The sequence below is a fragment of the Rhinopithecus roxellana genome, chromosome 11 (genome assembly GCF_007565055.1).
Source record: "Rhinopithecus roxellana isolate Shanxi Qingling chromosome 11, ASM756505v1, whole genome shotgun sequence".
NCBI classification, from domain to species: Eukaryota; Metazoa; Chordata; class Mammalia; order Primates; family Cercopithecidae; genus Rhinopithecus; species Rhinopithecus roxellana.
In genome coordinates, this window is record NC_044559.1 from 33762977 (window position 1) to 33778324 (window position 15348).

The 15348-nt window shown below is 43.5% G+C and overlaps 1 protein-coding gene across 4 annotated transcripts in view; it reads left to right on the forward strand.

Annotated features, from left to right (window-relative positions):
• VTI1A (vesicle transport through interaction with t-SNAREs 1A) overlaps positions 1-15348 on the forward strand; it is a 373251-nt gene that overhangs the window by 323008 nt on the left and 34895 nt on the right. Inside the window, exon 8 of one of the 4 annotated variants that reach the window (XM_030940903.1) lies at positions 10323-10377. The exons of the other annotated variants lie outside the window; for them this stretch is intronic. Coding sequence (XP_030796763.1) covers positions 10323-10362 — 40 coding nt within the window. The 3' untranslated portion in view covers positions 10363-10377. Of the gene's footprint in view, positions 1-10322; positions 10378-15348 lie in introns of those variants that run through there. 4 annotated transcript variants of the gene reach the window in all.

Genomic DNA, 15348 nt, shown 5'->3' on the forward strand with positions numbered 1-15348 from the left:
CCATGTTAGTATTAGGTCATTATTAAATTTCCTGATTTGGGTAAATGTGTTATAATCATGGAGCCTCATGTCTGCAACTGACTCTCAAATGGTTCTCAATGAAATATGCGTTTATGCAGACAAACAGAGAATGGTACAGCTTATGGTGCAAAATAATAATAGTAAATTTACGTGAAGGGTATAGGAACTCATTTTTCTTGAAACTTCTCTCAAGTTTAAATTTATTTCAAAATAAGTTTTTGTTTTGTTTTGTTTTGTTTAAACCCCAAACCCATTAGGGAGTAATTCTGGCCTTTTAGGACTGACAGTTACTCACTTCTTGAAAGAAAAACTTGGAAGGGCTAGCAAAGGGAAATAACATGCAGAGCCCAAATAAATTTTGTGTGAAATAGGGAGAGCTAAAATTTGCAATTAATTACATCCACAAGTAAGTTGGAAATCCAGATCGCCACCACAGCCCAGCTGACTTCAGAACACAGACAGCAGGCCTTGCTTATACCCTGATGCAGGGCATGGCTGTCTCAGGACCTCAGTGTAAGGTTATCCCAACTAGGAAGTGAGCCCTTCCTGTATGTGGAAGGATTCCACGCTGCCTCTGGTGGAGTCAGGGAGGGCTTTGTCATTTAATCTGCAGGGTCTATTTACCTCTCATTCTCATAAGGAAGAAAATGAGTTGACTTAAAGTCCAAGTCCATTTGGAATATTAGATGAAACCATGGAATTTCTCTATCTTCGTGTCTTTGATAAGCCAGACTTGCCAACAATAGCCTCCGAGTTCATGCCTGGGTGCACCACCCCTCCATAAGCTGGAGGTCCCCGGCAAGGTGGAGCCTTGGTGAGGCATAAATGCCCTCCGGGAATCTCCCTTAGGTTCTGTTCTGGGTGTGATATCAGGCTTGCAAGCCAATGTAGTTTCAATCCATGCATCCCATTGCTCTGCATAGTATTGGAAAGGTATATGGCAAGATCCAGGGGACTCACCTCTTACCTTCCTGTTGCAACACCACAAAGCTTAGAACATAGCCTGGAGAAAGAGCAGGTAGGAATCTGGGAAATAACCCAGTTCAGAGGTGGCATATTTACATACCTTAGGAACCAGGTGGGTACCACAGTGAGTGAAAGAGGCCAGGAGGTGATGAGAACTGGAGAGGGAGTGCCCTATCCAGAGGCTTCTCAGAATCCACCCCATGGTTGCTATGGGGGCATGTAGGCCCACTGGGGTCATATCTTCTGGAGTTTCCAGAATGCTTGCATTCTGGATTACAAATCTTCCCATTTGTAAATGTTGGCGAGGATTTTTTTTTTTTTTTTTTTTAATTAAAAACCGAGCAGGCCAAACCAACACATCTGCAGGCGGAATCTGGCAATGGGCTGCCAGTTGGCGACCTCTGATCTGATCCAGCCCACTAGTATTATGTGTTTGACACTTTTATTCCACAGTTATTGGATTCCAACTGGCTGCTGGTACCCAGAGATGGCAAGTAACTGGCCTAAGATCACACAGCTAGTTAATGGCAGAGGCAGGCATACTGTATGAAAGTGTTAACTCATGTAGTCTGTATGCCAGTATGACACGAAAACAATAATTTGGCTGAAAGATGCAGCCTCATGAACAAAAGAGATTAATTCCAGATGTTTTCTTAAAAAGAAAATTAATTCCATGGTTAAATCCTGTAACACCCTGCTTCTGCCATGTTTGTAGAAATATCTCCTTAAAACTCACCCAGTAGGTTTCTTCCTAACAAAATTTCTTCAGAAACAAGTAGGGTTAGAGATGGTATTCAACATGTCAGCTGCAGGGGAGAAAGTGACCCTTCTCCCATTTTCAAATGACACGTTTTAGAAATAAACAGGACAGATAGGACTTATCTCTAAAGAATGTTCTAGCTTCGGCCGGGCGCGGTGGCTCAAGCCTGTAATCCCAGCACTTTGGGAGGCCGAGACGGGCGGATCACGAGGTCAGGAGTTCGAGACCATCCTGGTGAACACGGTGAAACCCCGTCTCTACTAAAAAATACAAAAACTAGCCGGGCGAGGTGGCGGCGCCTGTAGTCCCAGCTACTTGGGAGGCTGAGGCAGGAGAATGGCGTGAACCCGGGAGGCGGAGCTTGCAGTGAGCTGAGATCCGGCCACTGCACTCCAACCTGGGCGACAGAGCAAGACTCCGTCTCAAAAAAAAAAAAAAAAAAGAATGTTCTAGCTTGTCTCTAAAGACATTTCTGGCTCTCCCAGGGAACACTTTGAGTCATTTTGAATGGAGAAGGCTTTGGGATTCCCCAGGACCGCAGGAAGGGATGGCTTGCATGAGCACACCTGGGCACCCTGTCTAGTGCGTAACCAAGATTCACATATGCCCAGATTCGAAGTCAGGTGGACCTGGGTTCAAATCCAGGCACTGCTGCTTACTAGCTGTCTGACCTTGGAGAATTTTCTTCATCTTTAAATGGACAGATAACAGTGGTACCTACCTCAGAGAGCAGTTGGAAGAACTAAATGAGATCATTTCTGTACAACACTCAGTGTGGAGCCTGGCAGGCAGCATGTACCCAGAAATGAGTCAGTTCTCATCACCAGGGTTCCTTCTCTCCATCCTGCAAGGGATGTAAAGGAAAGCACTTCTGAATGAGCAGCACCCCTGCCCACATGAGGCCGACCATAGGAACTGGGGAAGGAACAGGAGAAATGGTTTGCTCGCCCCGCAGCAAAGCGTCTGTGCGAGAGCTGCTTTTCGTTTGCTTGTTTCAGGGAGTTTGGGGGTACTTTTTTTCAGTAACTGCTTTATTGATATATAATTCACAAAACCTACAATGCACCCATTTAAAGCATACAATTCAATGGGGTTTTTTTAGTATACTTTTATATTTGCAACCATCACCATAGGCAATTTTAGAACCTTTTTATCACCTCAAAAAGAAACCCTATACCTTTTAGCTATCATCTTCAGTCCCCTTATTCCCCCAGCCCTATGCAATCACGAATCTGTTTTTTCTATAGATGTAGATGTGCCTCTAATCTGACCTTTTCATGTAAATGGAATCATAGAATATGTGATGTTTTGTGACTGCCTTCTTTCACTTAGTATAATGTTTATCCTGGTTATAACATGTGCCAGTACATTATTCCTTTTTTACGGTCAAATAGTATTCCATTGTATGGATATACCATGCCATTTTGTTCACCTGTTCTTCAGCCAGTGGACATTTAGGTTGTTTCTGCCTTTCGGCTATTGTGAATAATGCTGCTGTGAACATCTGTGTACAAGTTTTTGTGTGGGCATATGTTTTTAATCTCTTAAATACCTTGGAGTGGATTGGCTAGATCAAATGGTAACTCTGTGTTCAACTTTTTGAAGAACTGGCAAACTGCTTTCCAAAGCAGCTGTACTGTTTTGTATTCCCACTAGCACAATATGAAGGTTTTGATTTCTCCACATATTCACCAACACTCATGATTATGAGACTTTTCAATTCTAGCCATCCTAATGGATGAGAAGTGGTATCTCACTGTGGTTTTGATTTGCATTTCACTAGTCCTAGTGATGTTGAGCATGTTTTCATGTGCTTATTGGTCATTTTATATCTTCTTTGGAGATGTCTACTCAGGTCCTTTGCTCACTTTTTAATTAGGTTGTCTTTTTTTATTACTATGTTGTAAGAGTTTTTTTATATAGTCTAGATATGTCTTACAGTATATATGATTTTTATATAGTCTAAATATATCTTATTGTATATATGATTTGCAAGCATGTTCTCCTGTTCTCCAGTGTGTCTTCTTACTTTCTTGATAGTGTCCTTTGAAACACGAAAGTTTTTAATTTTGATGAAATCCAATTTATTTTCTTTTGTTGCTTGTGCTTTTGGTGTCACATCTAAGAGTCTATTGTTAAAACCCACACCACAAAGACTTATTCCTCTGTTATCTTCTAAGGGAATTATAATTTTGGCTCTTTCATTTAGGTCTTTGATTCATTTTGAGTTAATGTTTATACATGCTGTGAGGTAAGGGTCCAACCGTCTTCTTTTGCATATGGATATCTAGTTGTACAGCCATGTTTTTGAAGGAAGAAAAAGAACTGTGGATTGATGTGGTCATCTACCAAGACATACCTCAGCCCAGTCCACCTTGGAAACCCATTGGTCAGTCGGAACAGAACTGACCAACTGGCATAGGTCATTCAGAGCAGAACAGGGTGGAGTTTAGCAATAGAATGCCACTTAGCTTGAGAAACTCTAGTCTGCAAGCCATAGAGTGTAACTCTAAAACTCATAAAGTGTGCCCATTTGGTAGATGAAATAATTACCAATAAGGTAGTGATTTAATCATCCTAATTTATACATGTCTCTTACCCCCCTTACCATTTCTTGACCTTTTGGGCAGAAGTAGGATGTAATAAAAAGAGAATTGACCTTGCTATCAGAAGTCTAAGAACTGATTCTTGGTAACCCTTGTGACATTAGGCAAGTCACTTAACCTCGTTGAGTCTTAGTTTTCTTATCGCTAAAGTGGGATAATGATACCAAATTTCTAGTCTTACTGAATCAATCAAAGGAAGTTTTTCCAAGGTTTGGGAAAGCACATAGTACCTGGTGTCTAGTTGCCACACAAAGCGTGCATGTTCACACTTACCACACTCCTCTTCCCAACTGTACCATCGATCACACTGAACACTAACTGAACTGCTGCATCAGATCATAGAGGCCAGACCCCTGGAGTTCCACACAACCACAAATTCCAGAAACACAAACCTGCCCCATAAACTATCCTGTGCTAGCCCCATTCCTCCATCCAGATCATTAACCATGGGAATCTCGGGACAGGATGATACTTGGACACACCTCAACTTGGCTAAGGGTGTGCCTGGAAAGTGTTCACCCTCAACACCTCTCAGTGTTGCAAGTGGTGACTCCAGTATCTGGGAGGAGACAGTTGACTGGAAAGAAAATTTGTAGTTATAGGACCAAGTGATGCCCATCCAGTGCGTCCTAAATGTGGGAAGAGAGGACCAAGAGGGATCTTTAAGTGCGATTTCAGATTTACCCCGGGCCTGAAATTCCACTATGCCTTTGGGTTAAGGCATAGTGTTGTTGCCAGGATCTAATATCTTATCTGGGGTGGGCAGCAGAGAGCCAGTGGATGTGAAGATATTGAGAGGTATAAGAAGAGCTATGTAAACATGACAAGGCACAGTAACTAATGAGTAGCCACTGACATAATCACAGAAGGTTAGAGCAGAGAGGAAGGGCCTTCAGGAATCTTCTATCGGGCTCCCTTATTTGGCAAAAGAAGACAGCTAGGGGTCAGAGACACTCGGTGCTTGGCTGAGGGAAGGCTGTAAGCAGCTGCAGAGCAGGACACCTAATGCTCTTGCCATTTGGCACTGAGGCTGTGGAACCTGGAACATTTTGATGTGGAGGGTGTTGGAGAAAGTATCACAAAAAGAGACTGAGCATTCAGGTCTGGCGCTGAGGGCACCAGAGAAGCAGTGTAGGAGCGATTTTGTTGGGGAGACAGAGGCCAAAGCAGGCTGGGGCAGAGACACAGAGGTGTCTGTGTTTTCTGGAAGGTTCTTCTCATAGTTCTACCTCACTTCAGGACGCCAGAAAGAAGCAGTGGGAAATGCATGACCTGGGCCTGCCTCTGCCATTGACCATCCAGGGGCCACCCCATGACAACCACTTCCTCCTCTGAACCTTGGTCTTCCCACTACAAAGGAGATGGGAGTGAGGGAGGTGAACTCCAAGTCTGACGGCTCTGACCAGTCTCCGAGGGGAAAGCCAGGTCGGGCTTGGGTAGTAAATTAATGTGAGGATGAACAACTTTATGTGAGCATATTTAAAAATAAGTTTAGGGTGATGATTTTAAGTTCCACTTTTTTTTTTAATGCATCTATTCAGGTGACATATTTGACCTGATTAACAGAAAGTACATGGGCCTAATGTACAATATTAGGAGATAATTGCAATGGATGAAAGTCACTTGAGTCCATTAACTCTTATTACCTGGAAACCATTTAGAAGAGGCAATAAATTATTGGGACAACACAATTAGCAGTCCCAGAATGAAACAGATTTTGTGTGTGTGCACGGAGAAGCCCCCCTCCGGAGGGCCTGTCAAGTTCAAGGATACATGTTTGAGGGGGACTGCTGTGCCCTTTTGTGTTCACAGGAGTGTGTTAACATGCAACAGGGCTGACATATCCCAGGCTAGACCGAAGCAATGAAATGAGCTTTCGACGCCTGAGAACAATGACGCCTGTGTCACCACCAGTCAATGGCTGCCTCAGTGCCTTTTCCCTAATAGACTCTCACTGAACGTCGGTCGGTTGGCTGAGTGATATTGAGGTTGGGTCTTGTGACTCTGTTTAAAGACCATTTCTAACACCTCCACTCCCGAATTTAAAAACTGAAACGGCTTAGCATTTAGAAAGACCTTTTTCATCAAGTTACATATTCTATACCAGCATGGATAGAGTTGGGATAAAGAAAAAGTTTTGTATAAAGATTCTTTACCACTGCAGTAGCAAATAGGCTCCAAGAGCCTCATTGATCTCTTATACTTGTTTTCAATCCGTGGAAGAAGAGTGTGTTGTCCCAGAGCAGGCCCAAGTTTAATTCAATGTGTCTTAAGGCTGTGGGATCCTGGGTTCCTTGCCACTAAATCTATACACCATTTGCTTATTAAGTAACGAACTACCCTAGAATTCTTTTGCAATGATCTGAAATAACCTGGCATTTGCCTTCACTGACCTTTTAGTGTTTCTATCACCTAAAGCATTTTTCCTTCCACTGCTGCATTACAAGCAGGATCCAAATTCTTAACAGCGGGGAGGGGGGGAAATCCCAAAGCACAACAAATGTTAATGATCAACATTTCATTTTGATCGTGTTGACTGTTTCAACCACAAGCTTAAAGAATTATCAGGGCAGACTGCATGAGTCCAAATAAGCTGAAAATAATACACTGGCCAGAACTAGTGCTCAGAAGGCAAATTTATATATCGAGTCATTGAAAATGTAATAAAGAAGGAAATCATTGCCACAGGACACAGGTCTCTCTCGTTTGTGTGTGTACCTCCAAATTTGTGGGTTTTAAAAATATATCACCAGATACTTTTGCGATAGTCTATCTGTGACTTCTTCAATGGATAAATGTGCAATCTGATCTTTTGGAAGAATAAACAGTTCCTTGTTAATTAATTTATACAGCTGTCAGTGCAGCTTTCTCTGTCTTCGCACTCTAAGTGTTTCCCTGCCATAGATTTTCTTGCCGTTTCTGGCAAACCTCCAGTGAGAGCCTGGGATTTATTAGGCTGACTTGGTGCAGAGTCTATTGATTGTGGTCCCGAGGGTAATAACTAAATAGAGCCGGAGCAACAAGTCAATAACACCATTGTTGCTGCAGCCTGCATTCACTCGAGGAGTGAGATTGTTTTACAGCAGCCGAGGGTAATCGTGGGCAGATCAGTGTGTTCAACACTCGCTGCACCGTGTTAGTGCTGAGGACTATTTGAAAGCTTTCAGCGGGATCACTGGAGAATTGGGGTGGGGTACTGGGATTATGAACCCTGTGAACTCCTTCATTACAGCTTAAAGGTTTCAACTTTAGTTTTTAACATCTGCTGCAACCTTGGGGAGCTCAGGAGTAAGGCTGGTGCAGGGGAGTGCAGAAACAGGCTCTGGGCCTTAGCACTAGGCGGTCTGTTCTGGTCTGTGTCCCGGAAACAAGATGGTTATGAGCAGAGAGATTGTCTCACAGCTGCTGTCTGACATCCATCCGTCTATCCGGCCGCCCATCTGTGTGAGGTGCCAGCCAGTGGCACCATCCCTACCTCCTCATTCCCCAGGATGCATTTAATGTAAACCATCTAAACAGAAGAAACCACATTATTATAATTTTCTCACTTCCAAATCTTGAGTTAGGCTGACTTAATTTTTTTTTTTTTTTTTTTTTTTTTTTTGGATACAGAGTCTTGCTCTGTCGCCCAGGTTGGAGTGCAGTGGGGCGATCTTGGCTTACTGCAAGCTCTGCCTCCCAGAATCAAGGAATTCTCCTGCCTCAGCCTCCCAAGTAGCTGGGACTACAAGCGCGCACTACCACGCCTGGCTAATTTTTGTATGTTTAGTAGAGACGGGGTTTCGCCATGTTGGCCAGGCTGGTCTTGAACTCCTGCCCTCAGGTGATCCGACTGCCTTGGCCTCCCAAAGTGCTGGGATTACAGATGTGAGCCACTGTGCCCGGCCAGGCTGACTTAATTTTAAAAGCCATTTTTCTTAAGGCTTACTTAGTAAGAGAAACTAAAACTCACATCTTTCAAAGCTTTTTTTCCTAATTGGTAGAAGTTCACTACACTGACTTTTACATACCCAATGATTAGTTTTTTTAATTACAGAAAGTAAAATCAAAGTCCATGTCAATTCCTGTCACTCTTTTGCCTTTTAAAGAATCCTCATGGATTCTGTTTCTATACATGGAAGACCAGAAAATAAAAAAGACAAGTTCCCAGATGTGGCTAGTGCTGACCTATCCCCCAGCCTTCCAGGCTTGCCTTTCTGAGTGATGTCTGAATTACTGTGGTGGGGATGGATTTCTTAGGCCCACCACAGAAGGTTTCAGGACCTTATGCCCACAATACAAGCACTAAATTGACACCAACCAATCAGTGCCATCTCTTCAGGAGGGAGGGTGGAGACAGCCACGGAGCAGCGCTTAATTATGCAGAAGGTTTGTCCTTGGAGTCTGACATAGAGCACTGTGAGGAAAGGCTATCACTTGGGGCTAGAAAGTGAAAACAAGACTTCGCAGAAAAGGATTTTATTCTGAAATGTAAGACCTGCCTGGTAGAGATACCTCCCCAAGTAATCTGTGGTGATTATCTCATTTTAATTCCATGCCTGCCATTCATCAATCACAGGCAAAACTCATTGGCAGGGAAAGAGATGAGAGGCCTCCGTTTCCTGGACATTGTGGCATTCATCCTCTGGCCTCTTCACTAAGGAAGTGCTGCAGTGAAACTCGATTCTGCCCATATTGTCATTTAACTTTCACAGAAGCAAATACAAAGTATTGGTGAAAGTGGCCAGGCATGGTGACTCACGCCTGTAATCCTAGCCCTTTGAGAGGCCGAGGTGGGTGGATCACCTGAGGTAGGGAGTTCCAGACCAGCCTGATCAACATGGAGAAACCTCATCTCTGCTAAAAATACAAAATTAGTGAGGCGTGGTGGTACATGCCTGTAATCCCAGCTACTTGGGAGGCTGAGGCGGGAGAATCTCTTGAACCCAGGAGGTGGAGGTTGCAGTGAGCTGAGATTGTGCCATTGCACTCCAACCTGGGCAACAAGAGCAAAACTCTGTCTCAAAAAAAAAAAAAAAAAAAAGTATTGGTGATAGCAAGTTCCATAATAGCTTTATGGAACTCACATTACTCTAGAAAGTGACCTTTCTGATCTATGAGCTGGAATTACCAGTTACCTGGATAAACATCACCTCATTGTTAAGTTAATACCAAAGCCATCATCTCCATGTTGTTGAAATGAAGAACCTTAGAGTGGCTTCAGGAAAGGCTGGTGACTCTGAGCACTGGTGGAAAGTCTTCTGCCAAGACCATTCACCATTGTTACCCCAGTTGTCCCCCTGATAAGAGATGGCCATTGCGAATTATACCCCAGTGTCACCACGTGAACCAATTACCCCCAAATAACCACAACCCCTTGTATGATACCGCCTAGACTGAGTGCAAATCTTTCATAAAATGTTGTATTTTTCAAAAGAATGTAATTATTCTGTACAGGACCAAGAGCTTTTCCTGTTCACCCCTATTTTACTGAGAAAAATCTTTGGCAAATCTGTGGCAAAAGATAAAACTTGGGAGGGTTTCTTAAAATTACTTGCAGTATGAGTCACCTTAATGAAAGCTTCAGAAGCGTGGAGCAGTTCCATCAGGTAGCAGTCCTCCAGGAAATTTTTTTTTTTTTTTTTTTTTTTTTTTTTTTTAGTTTAGTCAATACTAACATACAACATATGGGCAAAGGTAGACTGCCTCCTTGCTCTACTGGGAGACATAAATAGCTTTCTTATCAGACTGTTTTTTGTCTGAATGAAGAAATTTCTGTCCAGTCTGCTTAAGTTCAGCTCTGTGATCCAAGAAGTTTTTGACATATCCAGATGACCTGAGAGTTGATAAGCCTTGGCACAGGAAAGAAATATACAGGAGAAGTTCAGGAATTGAGTGACACATTTTCCTAAAAGAAGGAAAAAAATAAGAATAATAATCGAAGTGGATTTGTTGAATACTTTCAAATTCTCAAAGATGTTTCTGTTTAGGTGGCTGTGGAAACCTCACGTTTGCTTTATGGCAGCTTGAAAACGGACAAGACGGCCGGGCGCGGTGGCTCAAGCCTGTAATCCCAGCACTTTGGGAGGCCGAGACGGGCGGATCACGAGGTCAGAAGATCGAGACCATCCTGGCTAATATGGTGAAACCCCGTCTCTACTAAAAAATACAAAAAACTAGCCGGGCGACGAGGCAGGCGCCTGTAGTCCCAGCTACTCGGGAGGCTGAGACAGGAGAATGGCGTGAACCCGGGAGGCGGAGCTTGCAGTGAGCTGAGAGCTGGCCACTGCACTCCAGCCTGGACGGCAGAGCAAGACTTCATCTCAAAAAAAAAAAAAGAAAAGGGACAAGAGAAAGAAATACCAGAGGATACACATACTTCCAGTTCTTTTGAGTGATATTACCAATATCTCATCTCGAGATTTCCAGGGGTAGAAGCCAGATATTTTCAGTCTTATGCACTGTTTAAGGGTCAGAAGGAGTAAGAATCAACTCTGATGGAACAAACATGGGGATAAGCAGCTGAAAATAATAGCTTTGTGTACTTACTACATGCTACGAAGTCAAAGGAAGTGGTGTGTGAGCTTGTAAAACAATGGCTGCCAGCTTTATCTTTTTAAGAGGAGACTGGATTTTGACACAGAGATAAGCAAGCAGGAGCAAACAGTGATTTCTTAAACTGCTACCCATAAAATAAGCTTGTTGCGAATATATCTACGTAAGAGAGATTGTCCTCTCTTTTTCATCTGTGGGTCAGGTTATTCTAAGCTCTTATATACTCATGATGCCAGAGGTGTAGGCGCTGGGCTTATGTTCAGCTATTTCAGATCATCTGGACTTGAATTTAGAGAATGTCCTTGCTCTGTCAGCACATGCTCACCCCACTATTCAAAAAAATGACCATCTCGGTACAAAGTTTCTTTGGCAATCAGATCTGTTTCAGCATCTCCAATCAACATATGTTTTTCTTCATTTTGTATCTCCTTGTTTGTGGCATTTTATGGATTAGAATAAGCAGAAAATAGGCATCTAAAGGATTATTCCCATAAACAGGTGAGATTGGCAAGAGAAGAAATTATTTTTCAACATTATTATTAAATAGAAGCTTTCATGCTCTGTATAGCCACATTCCTCTATTTGCAATGGCTGTTGAGGCTGAGAATTTCCTTGTTCTTTAGGTTTCTCACAGATTATTTTTCTGTTACAAGCTGTTTGTTACTCAGTTCTGAGTTACTGAGGTTGTTTAATTGTAAACTTAATTGTATGGCAGATTACAGCTCACACCTGTAATCCCAGCACTTTGGGAGGCCAAGGCAGGAGGATCACTTGAGGCCAGGCATTCGGGACCAGTCTGGGCAACATAGCAGGAGCTTGTCTCCTAAAAAAAAAAAAAAAAAAAAAATGCAAAAATTAGCCCAGTATGGTGCCATGTGCCTATAATCCCTGCTACTCAGGAGACTGAAGCAGGAGGATCGTTTGAGCCCAGGAGTTCAAGGTTGTAATAAGCTATGATCACACCGCTGCACTCCAGCCTGGGAGACAGAGCAAGACCCTGTCTCTAAAAATAAATAAATAAATAAATAATAAAATAAAATAAGCTACCAATATGCCTAGACTTTTAATAATTGAAAATGTGGTAGCACCATGATCTTGGTGGAAAAGGCATTGAGCAATTTCACTTGGAGTTTGCTCAAATCAGTTTCTGCCTGACGTGGGATTCCTCTGCGGGGCTGTCTTGGCTCCAGATCTCCTCACTGGGTTGGTTAAGACTTTGTCAGTCCTGGCCAGGCGCGGTGGCTCACACCTGTGATCCCAGCACTTTGGGAGGCTGAGGCGGGTGGATAACTTGAGGTCAGGCGTTTGAGACCAGCCTGGCCAACATGATGAAACCCCAACTCTACTAAAAATACAAAAATTAGTGGGGTGTGATGGCACGCACTCGTAGTCCCAGCTACTCGGGAGGCTGAGGCAGGAGAATCGCTTGAACCCAGGAGGCAGAGCTTGCAGTGAGCCAAGACTGCACGACTGCTCTCCAGCCTGGGCAACAGAGTGAGATTCTGTCTAAAAAATAAATAAATAAGACTTCGTCAGCTCTGCACTGTGGTCCGAGGTGCTTCCTGCCCAATACTGCTTCCTCCCGCATTTATCTGCTACAGGTATTACCTCCGAGAAACCTCTTGCACACCTAACTGCTTCCAGCATCTCCTTTCCTAGAAGACCCATCGACTGACACAAGTCTCCTCTTCTAGATGCTCATAGAATCATATCCGCTTCCTTTGTAGCGATTACCACAGTTTAAAACTCAATTATATTGTTTACATGTGATTTTGTTAAGGCCTGGAAGCTCTACGAGGACAGGGACCTAAGTTTGCTCATCACTGTACCGCTAGACTGGAGCCAGATCATTTCCCACAGACCTCATCAGAGTGCTTGCTTGACTCTGTGTGTCCAGGGCCTTTCACTGGCTGTCGCCATTTGCGTGCTGGGGCTTTCAAAGCAGCGCTGAGAGTGGAACACTGAAACCTCACGCCGACTTGGAGGCCGCACTGGAAAAGGATGTTGCAGTGACGCCTGGCTCAGACCAGCCCCTGTGTTAAGGCCCTTTGGCTTCTTTCTCAGCGTGGAAGTGCATGCTCCTTCTCCTTGAGGAGAAGATAGGACCTTAGCATTTCCAAGGCCTTCTGAGTGAAAACGTCTGTATCCGATTTTTCCCATCGCGGCGTATTAGTGAAGTCCGGCTAAAGGCAGCTTGTAGTTGACAAGACTCCCATCAGAAGGTGTCACTGCCATCAGCTGGAATGATAGTGGGGCTGTTCGCGCTGGTGCCCTAGCCAGATGCCAGTCTGGGTAATTACATTTGGTCTACCTAAACTCCCTACAGACTCCTCATCGGACGCAGCATTCTTCATCTCTGCTCTGAACTGCTAGGGAGTGTTTGCTAAGAGCCTTTCAGCTGCTGCCATAGTTCATTCCAAAAATGGATACATTCCTGAAGGACCACTTGTCAGGGGGTGTTGCTGGGGGGCATTCCAGCTTGGAAGAGGGCTGGCCTGGCTAGGTGGCCCCAAAGGCCCCGTCCCCTTCTAATTTCGATTCTGTGATTCAGTGATTATAACTCAAACTGTACTGTTGATGGAACTGCTAAGAGCCTCATAAATGAAAATACCATCAGATCGAAAGTGCAGAACTTGTAGGAAAGACGTCCAAATAACACACACACACACACACACACACACACACACACACACACACACACACACAGAGAGACACAAATCTGGATATCCCTAGGACCCAGAAACAGTCACAGTTACATTTCCTCTCTCAAGTTGATTCTCAAGCCATAATTAAGTGAAGACAAAAACATATATACATTGAATGAAAGGCGTGTAATCTTTGGGATAATTCTGATGTAATTAACACAGCAGAGCTGCATTAAGGCCAATGTGCAATGAGTGGAATTTTCCAACATTGATTAAGCGGACTCAAAGAGAACTGAGTCTTTGTCTCAAAGCTGCCAAATGAAAACAACTTTGGGATATTTAAATTCAGGTTGGAAATTGGTTTGGGTAAGGGATATTTAAACCACAGCTGTTCAAGGGCTAAAAACATATGAGTTGTATGTGCATGCACGCGTGCACATGCGCGCGCGCGCACACACACACACACACACACACACACACTGCCTGCTCTGAAAACAAGTTAGCTAAAGGTGTACATTCCTTCTAGGTTCTCATGATCAACAGATGTAAATGTTCACGGTGTTCAGATGAATTATGGACCCTAATGAGATTTCAATACTGAGCAAACAATAAAAATTTATGCATTGCATAGTTGCTGTGGCCTTTGGCTTCATGGCTAGTGTTCTACCTTTTCAACGGCTTCAGTAATATAATATCCAGCTGGCTTTGGAGGTAAGGAAAATTCGAAGAGAGAATTGAAATTGTGAGAAATAATTTGATGGATTACTTTGTCAGAGTAATGCATGGCCTTGGCATAATTACCGTGGCCACCTTAACCCTGGAGGCAGGTGGTGACAAAGGCCTGCAGGGCCTGGGTGCTGAGCCGATTCCAGCATGTGCTGCTGGCTCTCCCGGTCCCCAGAGTCCGGGGAGTCTAGGCACTACTGAACAAATGCCGAACAAGCACATTCCTGTCCTACTCCAACAAGCAAGAAGGACAGCCGAAGGGCTGCCTTCTCCCGCGAACTGTCATCTGTGTCAGAGTGAAAGGAAGGAAACAAAAGGCAGACCAACCTTGAAGCAAAATGGGGTGAGGACAGGGAAAAGGATGAATAATATCTTTTAAAGCAGAACATTTAAACACAAATGATGGACACAGGCACACTAATCTTTTTTTCTCTTCTCCTCCTGTTTTTTTATCAGTTCAGACCTTGAACTTAACGCATGTCTGCCTTGCACTTTATAACGTTCAAATCTGAACGTGATTAATAGCAGATTCCCCATGTGTACGTGTCAGAGACCACATCTGTAGCAAATCTGCCGGTATATTCCTTACACTAGTTTTACTTTGGAGCCATAAAGTAATTCCTGTTTTGTGAATGAGAATAACCCTATTATGCACTAATATAGCTACACCCAGCATCTGCTTTTGGCGGGGAAAAGAAGTTGCCTATATGATACAGCAGCTCAAATTTCAGTGTTCTGAAGTGCTTTTCAGTGTGGCCTTCCGCAGTGAGAAACCACTCCTGCCTGTTTCTTGCTTTTATTATGATAACATAAATATATTTGCAGCATGTTGACAAACTCATTTGGAGTAAACAGAGTAGTCCTAATTGTAAGTTCTAATGTTTTAACGCTAAATTGGGCGATAAGTCAATGTTTCAGTTTGGCACAGTCAACCACACGTTTTCCAGAAATAGCCTTTGACACTTTTTAAAGCAAGTCAGTGGTGTGCTTAGACTGTTCACAAAAGACTTCATTCTTGTCTACAAACGGCAAACCTCCCCTTCATCCCAGAGTGCCCAATTCAAGTGAGGTTGGAGAAAAATAGATACTT